At 38.1% G+C, this 16177-nt stretch overlaps 1 protein-coding gene across 1 annotated transcript; it reads left to right on the top strand.

Annotated features, from left to right (window-relative positions):
- The first annotated feature begins 14704 nt into the window (after positions 1 to 14704).
- LOC122111186 (olfactory receptor 12D3-like) lies at positions 14705 to 15663 on the top strand. The gene is given in 2 exon segments (XM_042683917.1): positions 14705 to 15608; positions 15611 to 15663. Coding segments are annotated over 2 exon segments (957 nt in total).
- The last annotated feature ends 514 nt before the right edge of the window (positions 15664 to 16177 follow it).

The following is a 16177-nucleotide window of genomic DNA, read 5'->3' on the forward strand; positions in this document are numbered from 1 at the left end:
TCCTCCAGCAGTGTTCTTTCCGTTGAGGAGCATTTTTGCTATTCGGGGTCTTTTATTGTTCCATATGAATTTTTGGATTGCCTCTTCTATTTCCTTGAAGAATGAGGGTGGGTGATGGTTGACTTTTAATCCCACTAAATACAAAGGAACTTATTCCAATATCCTAGAATTCTATGAGAGGAGCTCCTAGGATCAGAGCTCAGGAAGATGTCAAGGATTGAGGGATTTCAGTGTCTCAACCAAAATTATAGTCCATCATCCAGTGTGACCAGATAATCATCCCATCTACTAGATAGCCAAGAATCAGTAAAGAGTGAAGGCAAGATCCTGGGAAATGGGACCCTTGCACTATCTTGAGGGAGATGCACATTTAGTAGAAGTCATAAAATGAATAAAAAGTCACTACTGAGTTAAGTGCTGTGAGAACAAGCTTATAGAAATCATGTAAGCAGAGAACCTGGAGAACTTAGTTCCACAGACCTATTCCCAGTATCTAAAACATATGAGAAAGATAAGAAACAATGAGAAAAACAGGAAGAGAATGTTACAAAATTCTATACTAGAATACCAAAAATAAATCTTGGAAACTTAAGAAATTTGTAAATCAACAATTCAACAGGTAAGTTGGAAGACTCATGGAGTTGTACAAGTGGAGAAAATTAGCAGACATACTGGAATAGTAAGGACACCAGGCTATTACTCAAGAAATCCAAGCTTTGGACTGGGAAGGTGGCTCAGTGGTAGAGTGCTTGCCTTGCATGCTTGAGGCCCTGGGTTCGATTCCTCAGCACCACATAAGCAGAAAAGGCCAGAAGTGGCACTGTGGTTCAAGTGGTACAGCGCTAGCCTTGAGCTGAAGAGCTCAGGGACAGCGCCCAGGCCCAGAGTTCAGGCCCCATGACTTAAAAAAAAAAAGAAAAAGAAACCAAACTTTTTACAAGTACCCCTCCCCATAAAAAATAAAGACTATTAAGAATGATTGGAAAATCTCAAAAAAATTTGTGAGTTTACCTGGAAAAATGTACATTTTTCATGGCCTTCTCCAGGGGTTTATTGTTCTTACCATGGTAGAACAGACCCATACCAAGACACCTTACAATGAAATTTGAGGAAGTGGAGGGAAAAGGACCCCAAAGACGGGAAAACAGCTTTAGAAACTTGCAAACAAGTCTGGTATGACAGGAATTCTAACAAGTCATAAGACTTTGTTAGCTGTTGATGAATTGGAATACCTATATATGGAAATATTTTCTCTATTTAAACTTGGTAACACTACAAATCATAATAGTACAATAGTACAATAGATGTGTTGCATTATTACAATAGCATTATTATAATGCATTAATACATACATGAAGTTGCTTCTGCTGAACGTCTCTAAAACTAATCTTATACACATAAATTAAACAAATTCATTTCTACTGTTCAGTCTTCCCTGTTTTACCATAATTTTTCCAAATCTTTCCATTAAAATGTCTGTAGAACCCAGCTTATAATTGATTATTTTCAGTTTTTATTATGTTTCTCTAAATTATCTTTTTGCATTCACTAAATGTTAGATTTCTCAAAGGTACGAGATGTGGTTTCTCTTTCAGATGCTTTTTCCCCCTCATTATCAACAAAGCAGTCTGTCAAGATTGATTATTTTTAATAGCAGTGTGGTGGCTTCCCAAGAACAAAAGAAGGGAATAAATAAAATGATACTTAGGGGAAGAGAAATATGGAGCAAATAACTCCATGGAGAGAAGAGGAAATCCCAAGATCATAATGCCCATCCTGCCACTTGGGAAGTTTTCAACTGTTTTTTCTCTGTCCAAAATACGAGATGAGATTTTCTGAGGTTCAATATTACACATAGACACAGGATATTAGTAACAAAGAGGCATATGGGACTTTGAGCATCCAGAACTCTCTGTTAATTTTATTTGAGACAAAACAATCTGGGTCTCAGGTTTTTGGATAACCATATTGTGTAGAAAGTTATACTCATTTCTAAGGTATGTTTTGAGAAGAATAAAGGCCAAATTGATTTAAATAGCCAAAAATGATCTATAGTAGTATTTTATTTCTGATGAAATGGCATTGAGATCACAGGATTGGATGAGTTAGTGTACCTGGGGAACTATTTTTTTTTTTAAGACATGGTTTTGATAGGGCTAAGGTCAAGACTGGCCTGTCCTCAACTTCTAGAATGCTGAGATTAAAGGCAGGTGCCACAATACTCAGCTGCTGCAGAATTTATTTAAATCAAAGCTGTGAAAAGGAGGACAGATCTAATAATATATGGGCTCATGGCACAAGTCATTAGTTTAGAAAGCTTTCAGTTTGATAATATAGTTACTCTTTTGAGAGTTTTGGGTTTGCTGTCTGTGTGATTAAGTATACATGTATGTTGTAATTATATGTCTGATTGTGTATGAGTCTTCAATAGAGACAATGATAAAGTGGTCAGATGTATGAGTTGTGTTATAAAGAGAGAAAAGATAAAGGAAAGAGGGGAGTGAAGGTGGAGAGAAAACAGGTAAGTCATCGCTTATTTTTTCATTTATTTAGTTTTATTTAACGCCAGTGCTGGGCTTGAACTTAGGTCCCAGACACTGTTCCTGAGTTTTAGCTCAAGGGTAGTACTCTACCATGTGAGTCACAGCTCCACTTCTGGCTTTTCTTTTTATTGTTGTTGTTTCTCTCTCTCTCTCTCTCTCTCTCTCTCTCTCTGGTTAATTGGAGATAAAAATCTCACAGTTTCCTGCCAGGGCTAGCTTAGAACTATGATCCTCAGATTTCAGCCTTTTTAGTAGTTAATATTATAGGTGTGAGCCACCAGAACCTGGCTAGAGGGAAAAATTTTATGATTTAGGACCGGAAGGAAGGAGATAACAATTGGGGAGTTGTTCTTACAAGAACAGAGGAAGTTCCACTTAAGTGGAAGAGTGATCTTCATACGTAACTAAATCATTATATGTAATTCATATAACTGGCACAGTTGCAAGACCATGGGTAGTTATATCAGCAGGAAACGTGTAGATATTCCCTTTTGTCTGTTGTATTGTTTCAAGGTTTCAGACGTCATGTGCTGCCTAAGAGAGAATAGAAATGAAGAGTTAGAGGCATGGGCTAACAAGACAAAGTGAAATATGCAGTTGTTTGAAATTTCCGAGCTTTCATATCTGGGATCTTTCTAGCTTTGTTGGGATCTACATAGTTGAAGAAATAGGCTTTTAATATTTGAAGATTGGCTCTCACATGGAAACATCTTCAGTCAGCTCATCCAGAGATTGTTGGCAAGCAATGTGGTGTATCCTGCCACGATCTTGCTGCTAGTATTTTCAGACAGGCCTGTTTGGTGTCTGAGTAAGCAGGTGAGTCCATAATATCTACAAGATTTCACTGCAGATGAGAATTAATGAATTTAAATGGAGAAGAATGTGCATGTCTATTTTCCTTCACTCATGCTTATCAGGGAAGTATAGATGCACAGTAAATAGTCTTTATTTTTTAAAAGGATTTTCCAGGTGAGGACATGAAGCACAAGTTGGCCAGCGGATATAAGGATGCATTCAAAGAGCTATCTTTAAAAAAATTATTTTATTTATATGATACTGAGAAATTGAACCCAGGGCCTCATGCATGCTAGGCAAGCACTCTACAACTAAGCCACATTCCTAGTTCTCAAGAGAGCAATCTTAACCCTTATTCTTTAATGGGTTTGAGAAGAGTAAGGAGAAATAGGAATGCATGACAATAGTGAGGGCTAAATAAAAAGGTTACTTGATTGTAGAAGCTGAAGTAAGACCTATAATATTGGAAAGAGAAAGAAAGTCACCTGATGGTAGTTTGAATCTAAGATGCTTGGTATTGATGTTATAGAGAGTTAACATTATTTCTTTGTAGGTACAAGGGTGTGAATATAGGGCCTTATACTCTTGATTGGCTTTCTTGCTCCTAAGTGGCTTGTTACTATTTGAGCCAACCCTCCAGCCTGACATTTTGCTGATTAACTGGAGATAGACGCTCAGACTTTTCTGCCTGGGGTTGGCTTCAAACCTCAATCCTTCAGATGTTAATCTCTTGGGTAGCTAGGATTACAGATGACCTATTTGCATCCAGAGACTTAGAATGATTAATAAAGGTAAGAACTGCAGAAGGTAGCTAAGGAAAAATGGGGCTTGTTTGAAATAACCTTTGATTCAAAGGACAAGGAGATTTGTGTGTGTGTGTGTATGTGTGTGTGTGTGTGTGTGTGTGTGTGTGAGAGAGAGAGAGAGAGAGAGAGAGAGAGAGAGAGAGAGAGAGAGAGAGAGAGAGAGAGAGAGAGAGTCCTAGGGTTTGAACTCAGGGACTGGGCGCTGTCCCTGACATATTTTTACTCAAGGCTAGTGCTCTACCACTGGAGCCACAGCTCCACCTCTGGCTTTTTTGGTGATCAATTGGAAATAAGTGTCTCAGACTTTCCCTGGGCTCACTTTGAACCATGATCCTCAGAACTCACCCTTCTGAGTAGCTATGATCACAGGTGTGAGCCAAGGGTGCCTGGATCTACTATGTATCTATTAATTACTTTTCAAATATTAAATTACCTTTTGTCTTAAAATACATTTCCTTTTGTTGTGACTTTCCTTTTAGACATTGCTTGTTCTTACTCATTTATATTTATGTGTGATTTTTTTCTTCCTGTTAAGTTCTTTCTTTTAAGTGTAAAGACTATCCTTGCCTTATAAAAGAAACTAAAAAGTGTGTACTTTTTCTTTCTTTGAAGTTTTATGTAAGTTACTGTTGTTATTTGGTGGATTTCACCATTAAAACCTGTAATTGTTGTGTATCTTTTTTCTTCTTCTTCAGATTATGGGGCTTGAACTCAGGGCCTCCTGCTTTCCTTCAGTTTGCTTGCTCACTGCTGGAATACCTTGCCCCTTGAGCCATGCCTTCAGCCTGGGTGTTTGCTAATTAACTGGAGATGGTCTTTTCTACCCAAGTAGGCTTCAGACAGTGACCCTTCTGATCTCAGCCTCCTGAGTAGCAAGGATTACAGGCATGAACTACCAGCATCCAGCCCTTTTGGGGGAAAGTTTTAAATAATAGCTTCAGTTTCTTATATAAATATCAAACAATTCAAATTTTCTTTCTTCAACCTGGAGATTTTAAGAGTTGTTTGGGATTGAGGTAATTTTAAAATTTAATTATCAAGTTCATTGACAAAACATTTGTTTGTAATGATGTTATAAATTTTGACATTGATAGAATCTGATAATATTATTTTTTAATTTTAATTTTACTGTCAAGGTGATGTACAGCAGGGTTACAGTTACATAAGTAAGGTAGTGAGTACATTTCTCATCCAACTTGTTATTTCTCCCTTATTTTTCTCCCTCTTTTTCTCTTCCCAACCCCCTCCCCAAGTTGTGTGAGATCATTTCCAACATATTGTCATGTGAGTAGCACTGTTGCGTTGGTTCCCCCTTCGTCCTTTGTCTCAACATTTTGTTGTTCCCCTTCTCTTCTCTAATTCAGATAAACGTATAAACAATACCCAGAGTACCAAACTCACATACAGTGACAACAGGGGATAAACCATAGGGGGAAAAACACAAAAGAAAAAATAAATCATGTAGTACATTAAAAACAACAACAACCAAGTAAAACCTTTTGTGACCGTGTCTTGGATGATAATACCATTTTTAATTTAGTAATGTATATTCTCACTGAATTTACCACTTTTGTAAACTTTTTCAGTACTGGCTTTAACCTGAATTTTATTGCATTTTTGTGTTCTATTTAATGATTCCAATTATTATTTTCATCATTTACATCTGACTAAATATGTAATAATTGTACATATTTATGTATAATATGATGTTAAACATATTAGGTAATGATAGAATTAAGGTAATTAGCATATGTCACTTAAATATTTGTCATTTCTTTGTGGTTTTCCATTTCCTCTTTTCTAACATAGGTCAATGATAATGGTCAATAATTTTTCTGTTTATTTCTTTGGCTGTATGTCAAAAATTTTAATGTATCTTATCTTTTTAAGCATTGAAAATATTTTCTAATTTCTCTTTGGATTTCTCCTGTTATCTAGGAATTATTAAGTATGCAATGCTTGAAGGATTGAGTTTTTAAAGAAGACATCTATTTCTTATTCTTTTCTAATTCTGTTGTCACAAAGAACACTGTTTGAATGATTCAATCTTTTGAAAAATTTTAAAAAGATTCATTTTATTTTTGATTTTGTGTTTTGGGTAATTAGCAATATCAGGAATTCATGCTGAGTTTGATGTTCTTTATGTATTAAAAAATTTGTGAAATAGGTTCAGATTTTTAGACCCGTAGTGACTTTCTGGCTGATATGTATATAGGGTTATGTTAAAATTTCTCATTATGATTGTGAATTTGACTATTCTTTATTCTTGTCAATTTTAAAACTTGCCAGAACTTATCACCAATTCAGTTCTCTCAAGTATACCCATGACTTCACTGCCATGTGGTACTAGGGCAAATTTTATTATATCTTCCATCTACTTACATAATATTTGAGGTTTGTGGGTTTTATCTGTGTTTCTCCAAAGTTTTAGATTGTCAATAGGGATGGGTGGCTTTCCTGTTGAATTTTAACATCTCGGGTAAAATGAAAAAAAAAAAAAAAAGAATGATTTACCAGGACTACATCAGAGTCTAAAACCATAAGTTGGGCAACTATTTGCTTTGTATGTTTTAGAGTTGTCTAAACTTGAATGCAAATGTTATATTTGAAAGTTATGCTCCTACTATTCTACTTATAAAAAGTGCTCTTTATCTATGCCCACTGATTTAATTAATCTAATACCATTTTACCAAGTCAGCATTGATCAGGTACATTGGTTTTCTTTGATTTTGTCACGAGTAAATTAACTTTACTGTTCCTAAACATTCTTTTTTTTTTTTTTTTTAATTTAATTTAATTTTATTTGAGAACATACTGTACAGAGGGGTTACAATTACATGGGCAAGATAATGCATACATTTCTTACCAAGCATTGCAGCCTCCTCCTTTGTTTACCCTTCACCTCCCTTCCCAGCCTCCCCCCTCCCTCCCACCCAATCATACCACCCCTCCCCCCCCCCCCCCCCGACATTGTAAAGCTGGTTTTGACATGACATTTTGTACTTCTCATTGTTGCAACAGGTCCACCTGAATCCTTAAACGACTTGTTTGTCCCCATCTCCTCCACATGTTATACTGACATCAAATATAGTGAAAGCGGGGGTTACACTGTGGGGGAGGGACATACAAAGCAACAAAGAGATAATATTATAAATGCGTTAGAAACACATGCATGAAAGAAACAAAAACATTAAAATACATATTTGAGGTTTCGTTTTCCTAACATCACATTATTTGACTTTTTCCGCTTGACTCATACCTATACTAGATATTGCAAATAAGGGAAACCATGGGACCTATGTTTCTTTGGGCCTGGCTTACTTCACTTAATATAATTTTTTCCAAGCCTTTCCATTTCCTAACAAATGGGGAAATGTCATTCTTTCTGATGGAGGCATAGAATTCCATTGTGTATATATACCACATCTTCTTGATCCATTCATCTACTGAGGGGCATCTGGGTTGGTTCCATGTCTTAGCTATGGTAAATAATGCTGCAATAAACATAGTTGTGCTGGTAGCTTTAGTGTGGCCTTGTTTGTGATCATTTGGGTAAATGCCCAAAAGTGGGATTGCTGGGTCATTGGGGAGCTCTATGTGGAGTCTTTTGAGGAACCTCCATACTGCTTTCCAAAGTGGTTGAACAAGTTTACATTCCCACCAACAATGAAGTAAGGTTCCTTTCTGTCCACATCCCCTCCAGCATCTGTTGTTGTTAGAGTTCTTGATTTTTGCTGTTCTAACTGGAGTGAGGTGATATCTCAATGTTGTTTTGATTTGCATTTCTTTTATGGCTAGGGATGTTGAACATTTCTTCATGTGTCTATTGGCCATCCTTCTTTCTTCTTCAGAGAAGCTTCTCTTTAAGTCTTTCGCCCACTTACTTATTGGGCAGTTGTTTCTTTGAGGATTTGTTGTTGGGTGGTTTAATTTTTTGAGTTCCAAGTATATTTTAGATATGAGACCCTTGTCCGTTGTATGGCTAGTAAAGATCTTCTCCCAGTCCGTGGGCTTTCTATTGATCTTGCTAGCTATGTCATTTGCCCTGCAGAAGCTCTGCAACCTTATACAATCCCATTTGTCCAGCCTTTCTTTGATTTGTTGTGTTTCCGGGTCTTTATTCAGAAAATTTCGGCCTGTGCCAAGGAGACCCAGGGTTTCTCCTATTCCATCCTGTAATGTTTTCAGAGTGTCTGCTTTGAGTTCAAGGTCTTTGATCCATTTGGAGTTGATTCTGGTGCAGGGTGATATATAAGGATCTAGCTTTAGTTTTCTACATGTAGTTAACCAGTTTTGCCAGCACCATTTACTGAAGAGGCTGTCTGTCTTCCATTCTATTGTTTTAGCTCCCTTATCGAAGATTAGATGGCTATAGGTCTGTAGGTTCATTTCTGGGTTTTCAATTCTATTCCATTGGTCCTGAGGTCTGTTCTTATGCCAATACCAAGCTGTTTTGATTACTATGGCTTTATAGTAGAGTTTGAAATTTGGTACTGATATTCCTCCAGCAGTGTTCTTTCCGTTGAGGAGCGTTTTTGCTATTCGGGGTCTTTTATTGTTCCATATGAATTTTTGGATTGCCTCTTCTATTTCCTTGAAGAATGAGGGTGGAATTTTGATAGGTATTGCGTTGAATTTGTAGATAGCCTTGGGGAGTATTGCCATTTTCACGATGTTAATCTTTCCAATCCAGGAGCATGGGAGGTTTTGCCATTTTTTAAGTTCTGTGTTGATTTCCTTTTTCAAGATTTTAAAGTTTTCATCATAGAGGTCCTTCACTTCTTTAGTTAAGTTAATTCCTAGGTATTTTATTTTTTGTGGGGCTATTACAAATGGAGTTGCTTTCCTAATTTCAGCCACACTTTTCTCATTGTTGGCATACAGAAAAGCCATTGATTTTTGGGGGTTAATTTTATAACCTGCTACTTTGCCAAAGTTTTGAATCAGCTTGAGTAATTTGGGAGTGGAGTCTATGGGATTCTTTAAATACAAGATCATGTCATCTGCAAAGAGGGAGAGTTTTATTTCTTCTTTCCCTATTTGGATCCCCTTTATGTCTGCATCTTGTCTTATTGCTGTAGCTAGGCATTCTAATACTAGATTGAAGAGAAGTGGAGAGAGTGGGCATCCTTGTCTTGTTCCTGAGTTAAGAGGAAATGGCTTTAGTTTTTCACCATTGAGTATAATGCTGGCTGTAGGTTTGTCATATACAGCCTTTATTGTATTGAGGAATGTTCCATGGATTCCTAATTTTTTCAAAACCTTCATCATAAAGGGGTGTTGGATCTTGTCGAATGCTTTTTCTGCGTCTATTGAGATAACCATGTGGTTCTTATTCTTGCTCCTGTTGATGTGATGAATAATATTAATTGATTTGCGTATATTGAACCAGCTTTGCATCCCTGAAATGAATCCTGTTTGATCGTGGTGTATGATTTTTTGGATGAATTGTTGAAGTCGGTTGGCCAAAATTTTGTTGAGAAGTTTTGCATCAATGTTCATCAAAGAAATGGGTCTATAGTTCTCTTTCTTTGATGAGTCCCTGCCAGGTTTTGGGATGAGGGTTATGATGGCTTCATAGAATGTGTTCGGTAGTGAGCTTTCTCTTTCAATTTCATTGAAGAGTTGGAGGAGAATTGGTGTGAGCTCTGCTTTGAAGGCCTTGTAAAATTCCGCTGTAAAACCATCTGGTCCTGGACTTTTCTTAGCTGGGAGGTCTCTTATTGCTGTTTCTATTTCAATGCTTGATATGGGCCTGTTAAGATAGTTTACCTCATCTTGGTTTAGTTTTGGCATGTCAATATTTGCTAGGAAGAGGTCCATTTCTGTCAAGTTCTCAAACTTATTAGCATAAAGTTTTGAGAAGTATTCCCTTATAATATTCTGAATCTTGCTTGTTTCCGTGGTGATGTTTCCATTCTCATCTCTGAGTTTATTAATTTGGGTGTGTTCTCTTCTTTTTCTGATAAGATTTGCTAAGGGTCTGTCAATTTTGTTGAGTTTTTCGAAGAACCAACTCTTTGTTTTGTTGATTCTTTCTATAGTTTTTTTGGATTCTAATTCATTTAATTCTGATTTAATTTTGATTATTTCTTTCCGTCTACTGGATTGGGGTTTATCTTGCTGCTCTTTTTCAAGGAGGTTTAGATGTGTCATTAAATTGTTAGTTTCAGATCTTTCCAATTTGTTGATGTAGGAGCTCAGAGCTATAAACTTGCCTCTGAGTACTGCCTTTGCTGTGTCCCAGAGGAGCTGGTATTTTGTGTGTTCATTTTTGTTGAATAGCATGAACATTTGAATTTCCTTTCTAATCTCTTCCATGACCCACTCATGATTCAGCAGTGTGTTGTTCAGCCTCCATGTGATACCGGACTTTCTTTGGTGGCTTTTGGTGTTGAGTTCTAACTTTATTCCCTTGTGGTCAGAGAGAATGCAAGGTATAACTTCAATGTTTCTGAATTTAGACAAGTTTGCTTTGTGGCCTAAAATGTGGTCTATTTTAGAAAACGTTCCATGTGCTGCTGAGAAAAACGTGTATTCTGATGCTGCTGGGTGAAATGTTCGGTAAATGTCTGTTAAGTCTAGTTGATCTATGCAGCTGTTTAGATCTGCGGTTTCTCTGTTGAGTTTTTGCCGAGTCGATCTATCTAGTGGGGAGAGTGGTGTGTTGAAATCCCCAACGATTAATGTCTTTGGATCTATATGGGATTTGAGGGAAAGTAGTGTTTCTTTGATAAATTTGGGTGCTCCATTGTTTGGCGAATAGATATTTAGAATTGTAATATCCTCCTGAAGGAGAGATCCTTTAATTAGTATGTAGCGACCTTCTTTATCTCTTTTCACGAATTTTAATTTGAAGTCTATTTTATCTGATATTAGGATTGCAACTCCCGCCTGTTTATGCGGTCCGTTTGCTTGGTAGATTTTGTTCCAGCCTTTAACATTGAAAATGTGTTTGTTTTTACGGGCAAGATGTGACTCCTGCAGGCAGCAGATAGAAGGGTCTTGTTTTTTAATCCAACTAGACAGTCTATGTCGCTTAATTGGAGAGTTCAGTCCGTTAACATTAAGAGATAGGACTGAGAGGTATTTGGGAGTTCCTGCCATGTTATCTACCTTCTTGGGGGCTCCGAAAACTGGGTTCTTCCTATGGTTCTTGGATTCTCAGTTTGGGTGCAGTTTCTTGGCCTTTATTGCGGTCTTGTTGGTTTTCTATGTGTAGGACATCTTTAAGAATCTTTTGTAGGGCTGGTTTGGTTGAGATGTATTGTTTCAATTTTTCTTTGCTGTGGAAGGTTTTTATTTGGCCTTCAGTTATGAAGGAGAGTTTAGCTGGGTACAGTATTCTTGGTTGATAGTTGTTTGTTTTTAGGGCATGGCATACATCATTCCAGGCTCTTCTTGCTTTGATTGTCTCTGCTGAGAAATCTGAGGTGATTCTAATTGGTTTCCCTTTATAAGTGATTACCCTTTTCTCTCTGACAGCTTTAAGGATCTTTTCCTTGTTCTGAGTTGATCCTGTGTGGATTATAATGTGACGGTGGGATGTCCTATTCTGGTCTGGTCTATTTGGGGTTCTAAAGGCTTCTTGTATCTGGACAGGCCTATCTTTTTGCATGTTTGGGAAGTTCTCTGCTAGGATCCTGTTAAACAGATTTCCTAGACCATTAACTTCTGTTTCTAGGTGCTCCTCTACACCCATTATCCTTAGATTAGGCCTTCTGATGGTGTCTTCCAGGTGTTGGATAGATCTATCATATTTCTTGGACTTGTCTTGGATGGTTGTATGTTCTTTCTCTATAATATCTAGGCTGTCTTCAATCCCTGAGATTCGATCTTCTGCATGTTCTAACCTGCTGTCAAGACTCTCTACTTTGTTTTTTATCTCTTTTCCTTCTAGTTGGTCAGCTTTGATGGCTTCAAGTTCTTTGTTGAAGCTCTGCTTTAGGTCTTGTATGAATTTCTTTACTTCCTTAATTTGGTGTTCAGTGTTTGTCCTCAAATCACTTAGTTGATTGGTTATGGTTTCTTTGGGCTCCCATTCCTTCTGTTGGGTTCCATTCAGCATTCCCTTTGTGGTCTCCCTGACTTCCTTCATCTCTTTGTTAATGGATTCCATGAATGCCTTTAGTGATCTTTGTGTGTTCTCTACCTGGTCTCTCAATTCCTGTATTACTCTTTGATTAGCTTCCTCCCGTTCGCGGGATTCCTGCAGATCTCTTTGAGTGTTCTCAGTCTGCTCACGCCATTCCTCCCTTTCTCTTTGAGTATTCTCAAGTTGTTCACGCAAATCCTGTATCAGTTTTTGAGTAGCTTCCTCACGCTTATGATATTCCTGTATAAACTTCTGGGATGCCTCCTCTCTCTCCCTATCACGCTCATACAGAGTCCTTTGTACGTTGTCAAACTTTTCATTTATCATGTTTGCCAGCAGTGTTTGTAGAGCTGTTTGGGAACTCTCCTCTGGATTATTCATTATCTGTTCTAACCCCTGATTATCAGGATTGGGAATTGAGATACCCGAATTTGCCATTTTTCTTGTGTTTTTCCGGCTTACTCTGCCCATTTGAGATGAAGATAGCACCAGTTTTGTGCTAGAACACTATCTTAAGGCAACCATCAACCAAAGTTTGCATTTGTACAGTCAATATTCTACAGATACAATCTAGTTCAACAGATACATCTATTCGACATCAAACAACTATATGTTAAAGGACTTTGAACCGCAGAGAAGAATTTGGAAAACCAGAAATTATTAGGGTTAGGGAGAGATGTGGGTAAAAAATAGGCATAGATTGGTGTGGGAAGGCACAGGGAGAGTTAACTATGTCCTAATCACAATGCAGGAAATAGGTTGGGTAGGATGTAAGTAGAGAGAGAGAGAAAAGGGAAGAAAGGGAAAGAGGAATGAAAAGAGACCAGAAAAAAAATAGAGACGTAAAAATTAATGTTATTTTAGAGATTAAAAGACCATCTATTTATAGAGGGATATGAATATGTTGAGAGAAAGGGAGGGACATAGAGGAGATGAGAAAAACTTTTAAAAAATGCTTAAAATATTATATAGGTATAAAGAGGTAGTACTGTTATTAATGAATTTAAGTCTCAGAGGTTTTGAATTGAGTAATAAGTTTGTGGATTAAGTGTGTACACAATGGGGGATAGGGTCTACTGGTTAACTACGGGTTTATCTGAGGATGTGCAGGACAAGAGTTAAGTCACATAAAGGTGAACAAAGAGGAAAAGTTGGAAAGGATAGGAAAGTGAGAAGAAAAGATCAGAAGTTCAGTAGAGCTAGAAAAAAAACAAAAACAAAAAGATAATTAAGAATGAATGAAAAAGAGAAAGAAGACAAGAAAAGAAAAGAAAACACACATTCACGTATTCCTAAAATAAAAATTATAAGAGGAGAAAAAAAAAATTAATGGAAAACAATTATTTTTTCAGAAGAGGCAAAAATTAAAGATTAATAAAAGTTTTAGAAAAGCAAAAAAAAATTTTTTTATATATATATAAGGTAACAAAAAACGAAAAAAAAACAAAACAAGAAAAAGAAAAAAAGAAAAGAAGAAGAAGAAGAAAAAAAAAGTTCTTTGATTTTTTTTTTTTTTTTTTTTTGGGAGGGGTGGGAAGAGTCCTGTATCTCCCTTTTGTCTGTAACCAGAGTCTGGTTGGAGTCTCTGGTCAGCTTGAGGTCCTGTGGCTTGATTGGTTTCTTAAGTCAGTTTGTTGGAACAGGCAGAAAAATACTCTGCTTTACCCAAGATTTTGAGATCCCCCTCCCAGGTTAGTTTACTGGGAGGGTGATCTGCTTTGAGAATCACAAAAGAGGGGGATGCAGTGATGAGGCTAGGTTCTGGGTAGAGTTGAGGTCTTTCAAGGAACAGTAGCTTTTCCCTGTGGCTATTTTGTGAAAAAAAAACTCACAGCACCCAGCCTGGAGCCATTCTCAGGGTTTCTGTTTTTCAATTGATTGTGGTGGCTGCTAGAGGGCGGGGCAGCCTCTGGCTCTGGTTACCCGGTGAGGAAAGCCACTCCAATGGCTGGTGCCTGAGCTGGGCGACCCCTCCCTGGATGGAACTGAGTCTGTGAGGTCACCTCGCCGCCAAGTTCCCGTGAACTGCCAAATGACTAGCTCTATTCCAAGGCCTGAGCTGGAGCTAGCCGCTCCTCCGAGCTTTGTCGGTATCCAAGATGGAGATCACCGGTGCTGGTGGGGGGAGGGGTGGCCTTCCCTCCTCTGCTCCCAGAGGAGTGAGGAAGTGGGGCTTCTACTCACGCGGAGTCATGGATCTCGGGTCGTCTCTGGTCTGCAAAGTGCAGGATGAAGTTGTCCGCTCCTTGTCGGTTCTTGCTGGTGTTGAGTAGAATCCGCTCCACCGCTGCGTCTGGCTCCTTCGTCCCGGACTGCGTCTCAGGTATCTCCTAAACATTCTTTATACTGTAGCTCACCCCTAGATTCCTCTAAATAGTAAGCTCCTTTCACTTAATAACAAGGTGAAAGAAAAAAAAATCAGAAAATATACCTCATTGCTATTTTTACATTTGTTCCTCAAGATGATGGAGAATATTACCATGGTGGATGAATTTTTTTTACTTGGCTTGACTGCTGTTCAGGAGCTACAACCTGTCTTCTTTGTGATATTCTTGATCATTTACCTGATAAACTTGGTTGGAAATGCAGCTATATTAATAATTGTTATTTTGGAGCCCAAACTCCATTCCCCTATGTATTTTTTCCTGGGAAATCTTTCATGCCTGGATATTTGTTATTCTTCAGTAACCTTGCCCAAGGTGCTTGTAAACCTCCTGTCCACACACAAGACCATATCTTTTCTAGGCTGCATCACTCAGCTACATTTCTTCCATTTTCTGGGAAGCACAGAAGCCATCTTGCTGGCTGTCATGGCCTTTGATCGCTTTGTGGCCATCTGCAACCCCCTGCGCTATACCATCATTATGAACCCTCAGCTGTGTGTTCTGTTGGCAGCTGTAGCCTGGATGATCAGCTTCTTTTATGCTCTGATGCATTCTGTCATGACTGCACGGCTGAACTTCTGTCGCTCTTGGAAGCTCAATCACTTCTTCTGTGATGTCAAGCCCCTCTTGGAACTGGCCTGTAACAACACAGAACTCAACCAGTGGCTTCTTTCTGTTGTCACAGGCAGCATATCCATGGGAGCTTTCTTCCTCACACTCCTTTCCTACTTCTACATTATTAGCTATCTGCTCTTCAAGAACCGGTCCTGCAGAATTCTTCAGAAAGCTCTCTCCACTTGTGCCTCACATTTCACGGTGGTATGTCTTTTCTACGGACCTGTGGGTTTTACATACATTCGCCCTGCCTCAGCCACATCCATGAGTGAGGACCGGATGGTGGCCATCATCTACAGTGCAGTCACCCCGGTGCTGAATCCACTGATATACACGCTTCGGAATAAAGAAGTGATGTTGGCTCTGAAGAAATATTTGGGATAAAGTTCGTTAAAGACTGCCTACAGCACCAAGAGGACAAATGAGACAATGTTGCATTGCATTAAGACATTCATTTATTTCAGTGTAATAAATGGCTTGTTTACTTAAGTTCTTCTTTTGTGTTAGAAAGTTTGAGCCTATCAGGTTGTGCAGTAGTTTCAAGAAACACAGGAATGAGCAAAAAACATTCTATAGTATCGTACACAAAAATTTAGTATGGTGGTGTGGGGGTACATTATACATAAACCCAAAGTACATAGTAACTTTTATGGAGGCTAGAAGGTACAGATTATTGAAAGAGATGGGAGTCTGTTAATATGTAATAAGAACTTGTCATGTTTTTGTCCTAGTTTCCTGACAGGGGGCTGCTCTGACCACCAAAATTTCTCAAGTGACAAAATTATTTTTGACATACATGAATCGTTTGGATCATATCTTGTCATGTTCCTAACAAGAACCATGATGGGCTCCCAAATATGATAAAGAGATTAGAGGCTTTGAGTCTTGGTGATAGTTGCCTGACCTTCATGAAGGGAAGGAGGCTAGAGACTTGTTTTC

This window comes from Dipodomys spectabilis, unplaced genomic scaffold, assembly GCF_019054845.1.
Source record: "Dipodomys spectabilis isolate Male_0828 unplaced genomic scaffold, ASM1905484v1 ptg000085l, whole genome shotgun sequence".
Classification (NCBI taxonomy): domain Eukaryota; kingdom Metazoa; phylum Chordata; class Mammalia; order Rodentia; family Heteromyidae; genus Dipodomys; species Dipodomys spectabilis.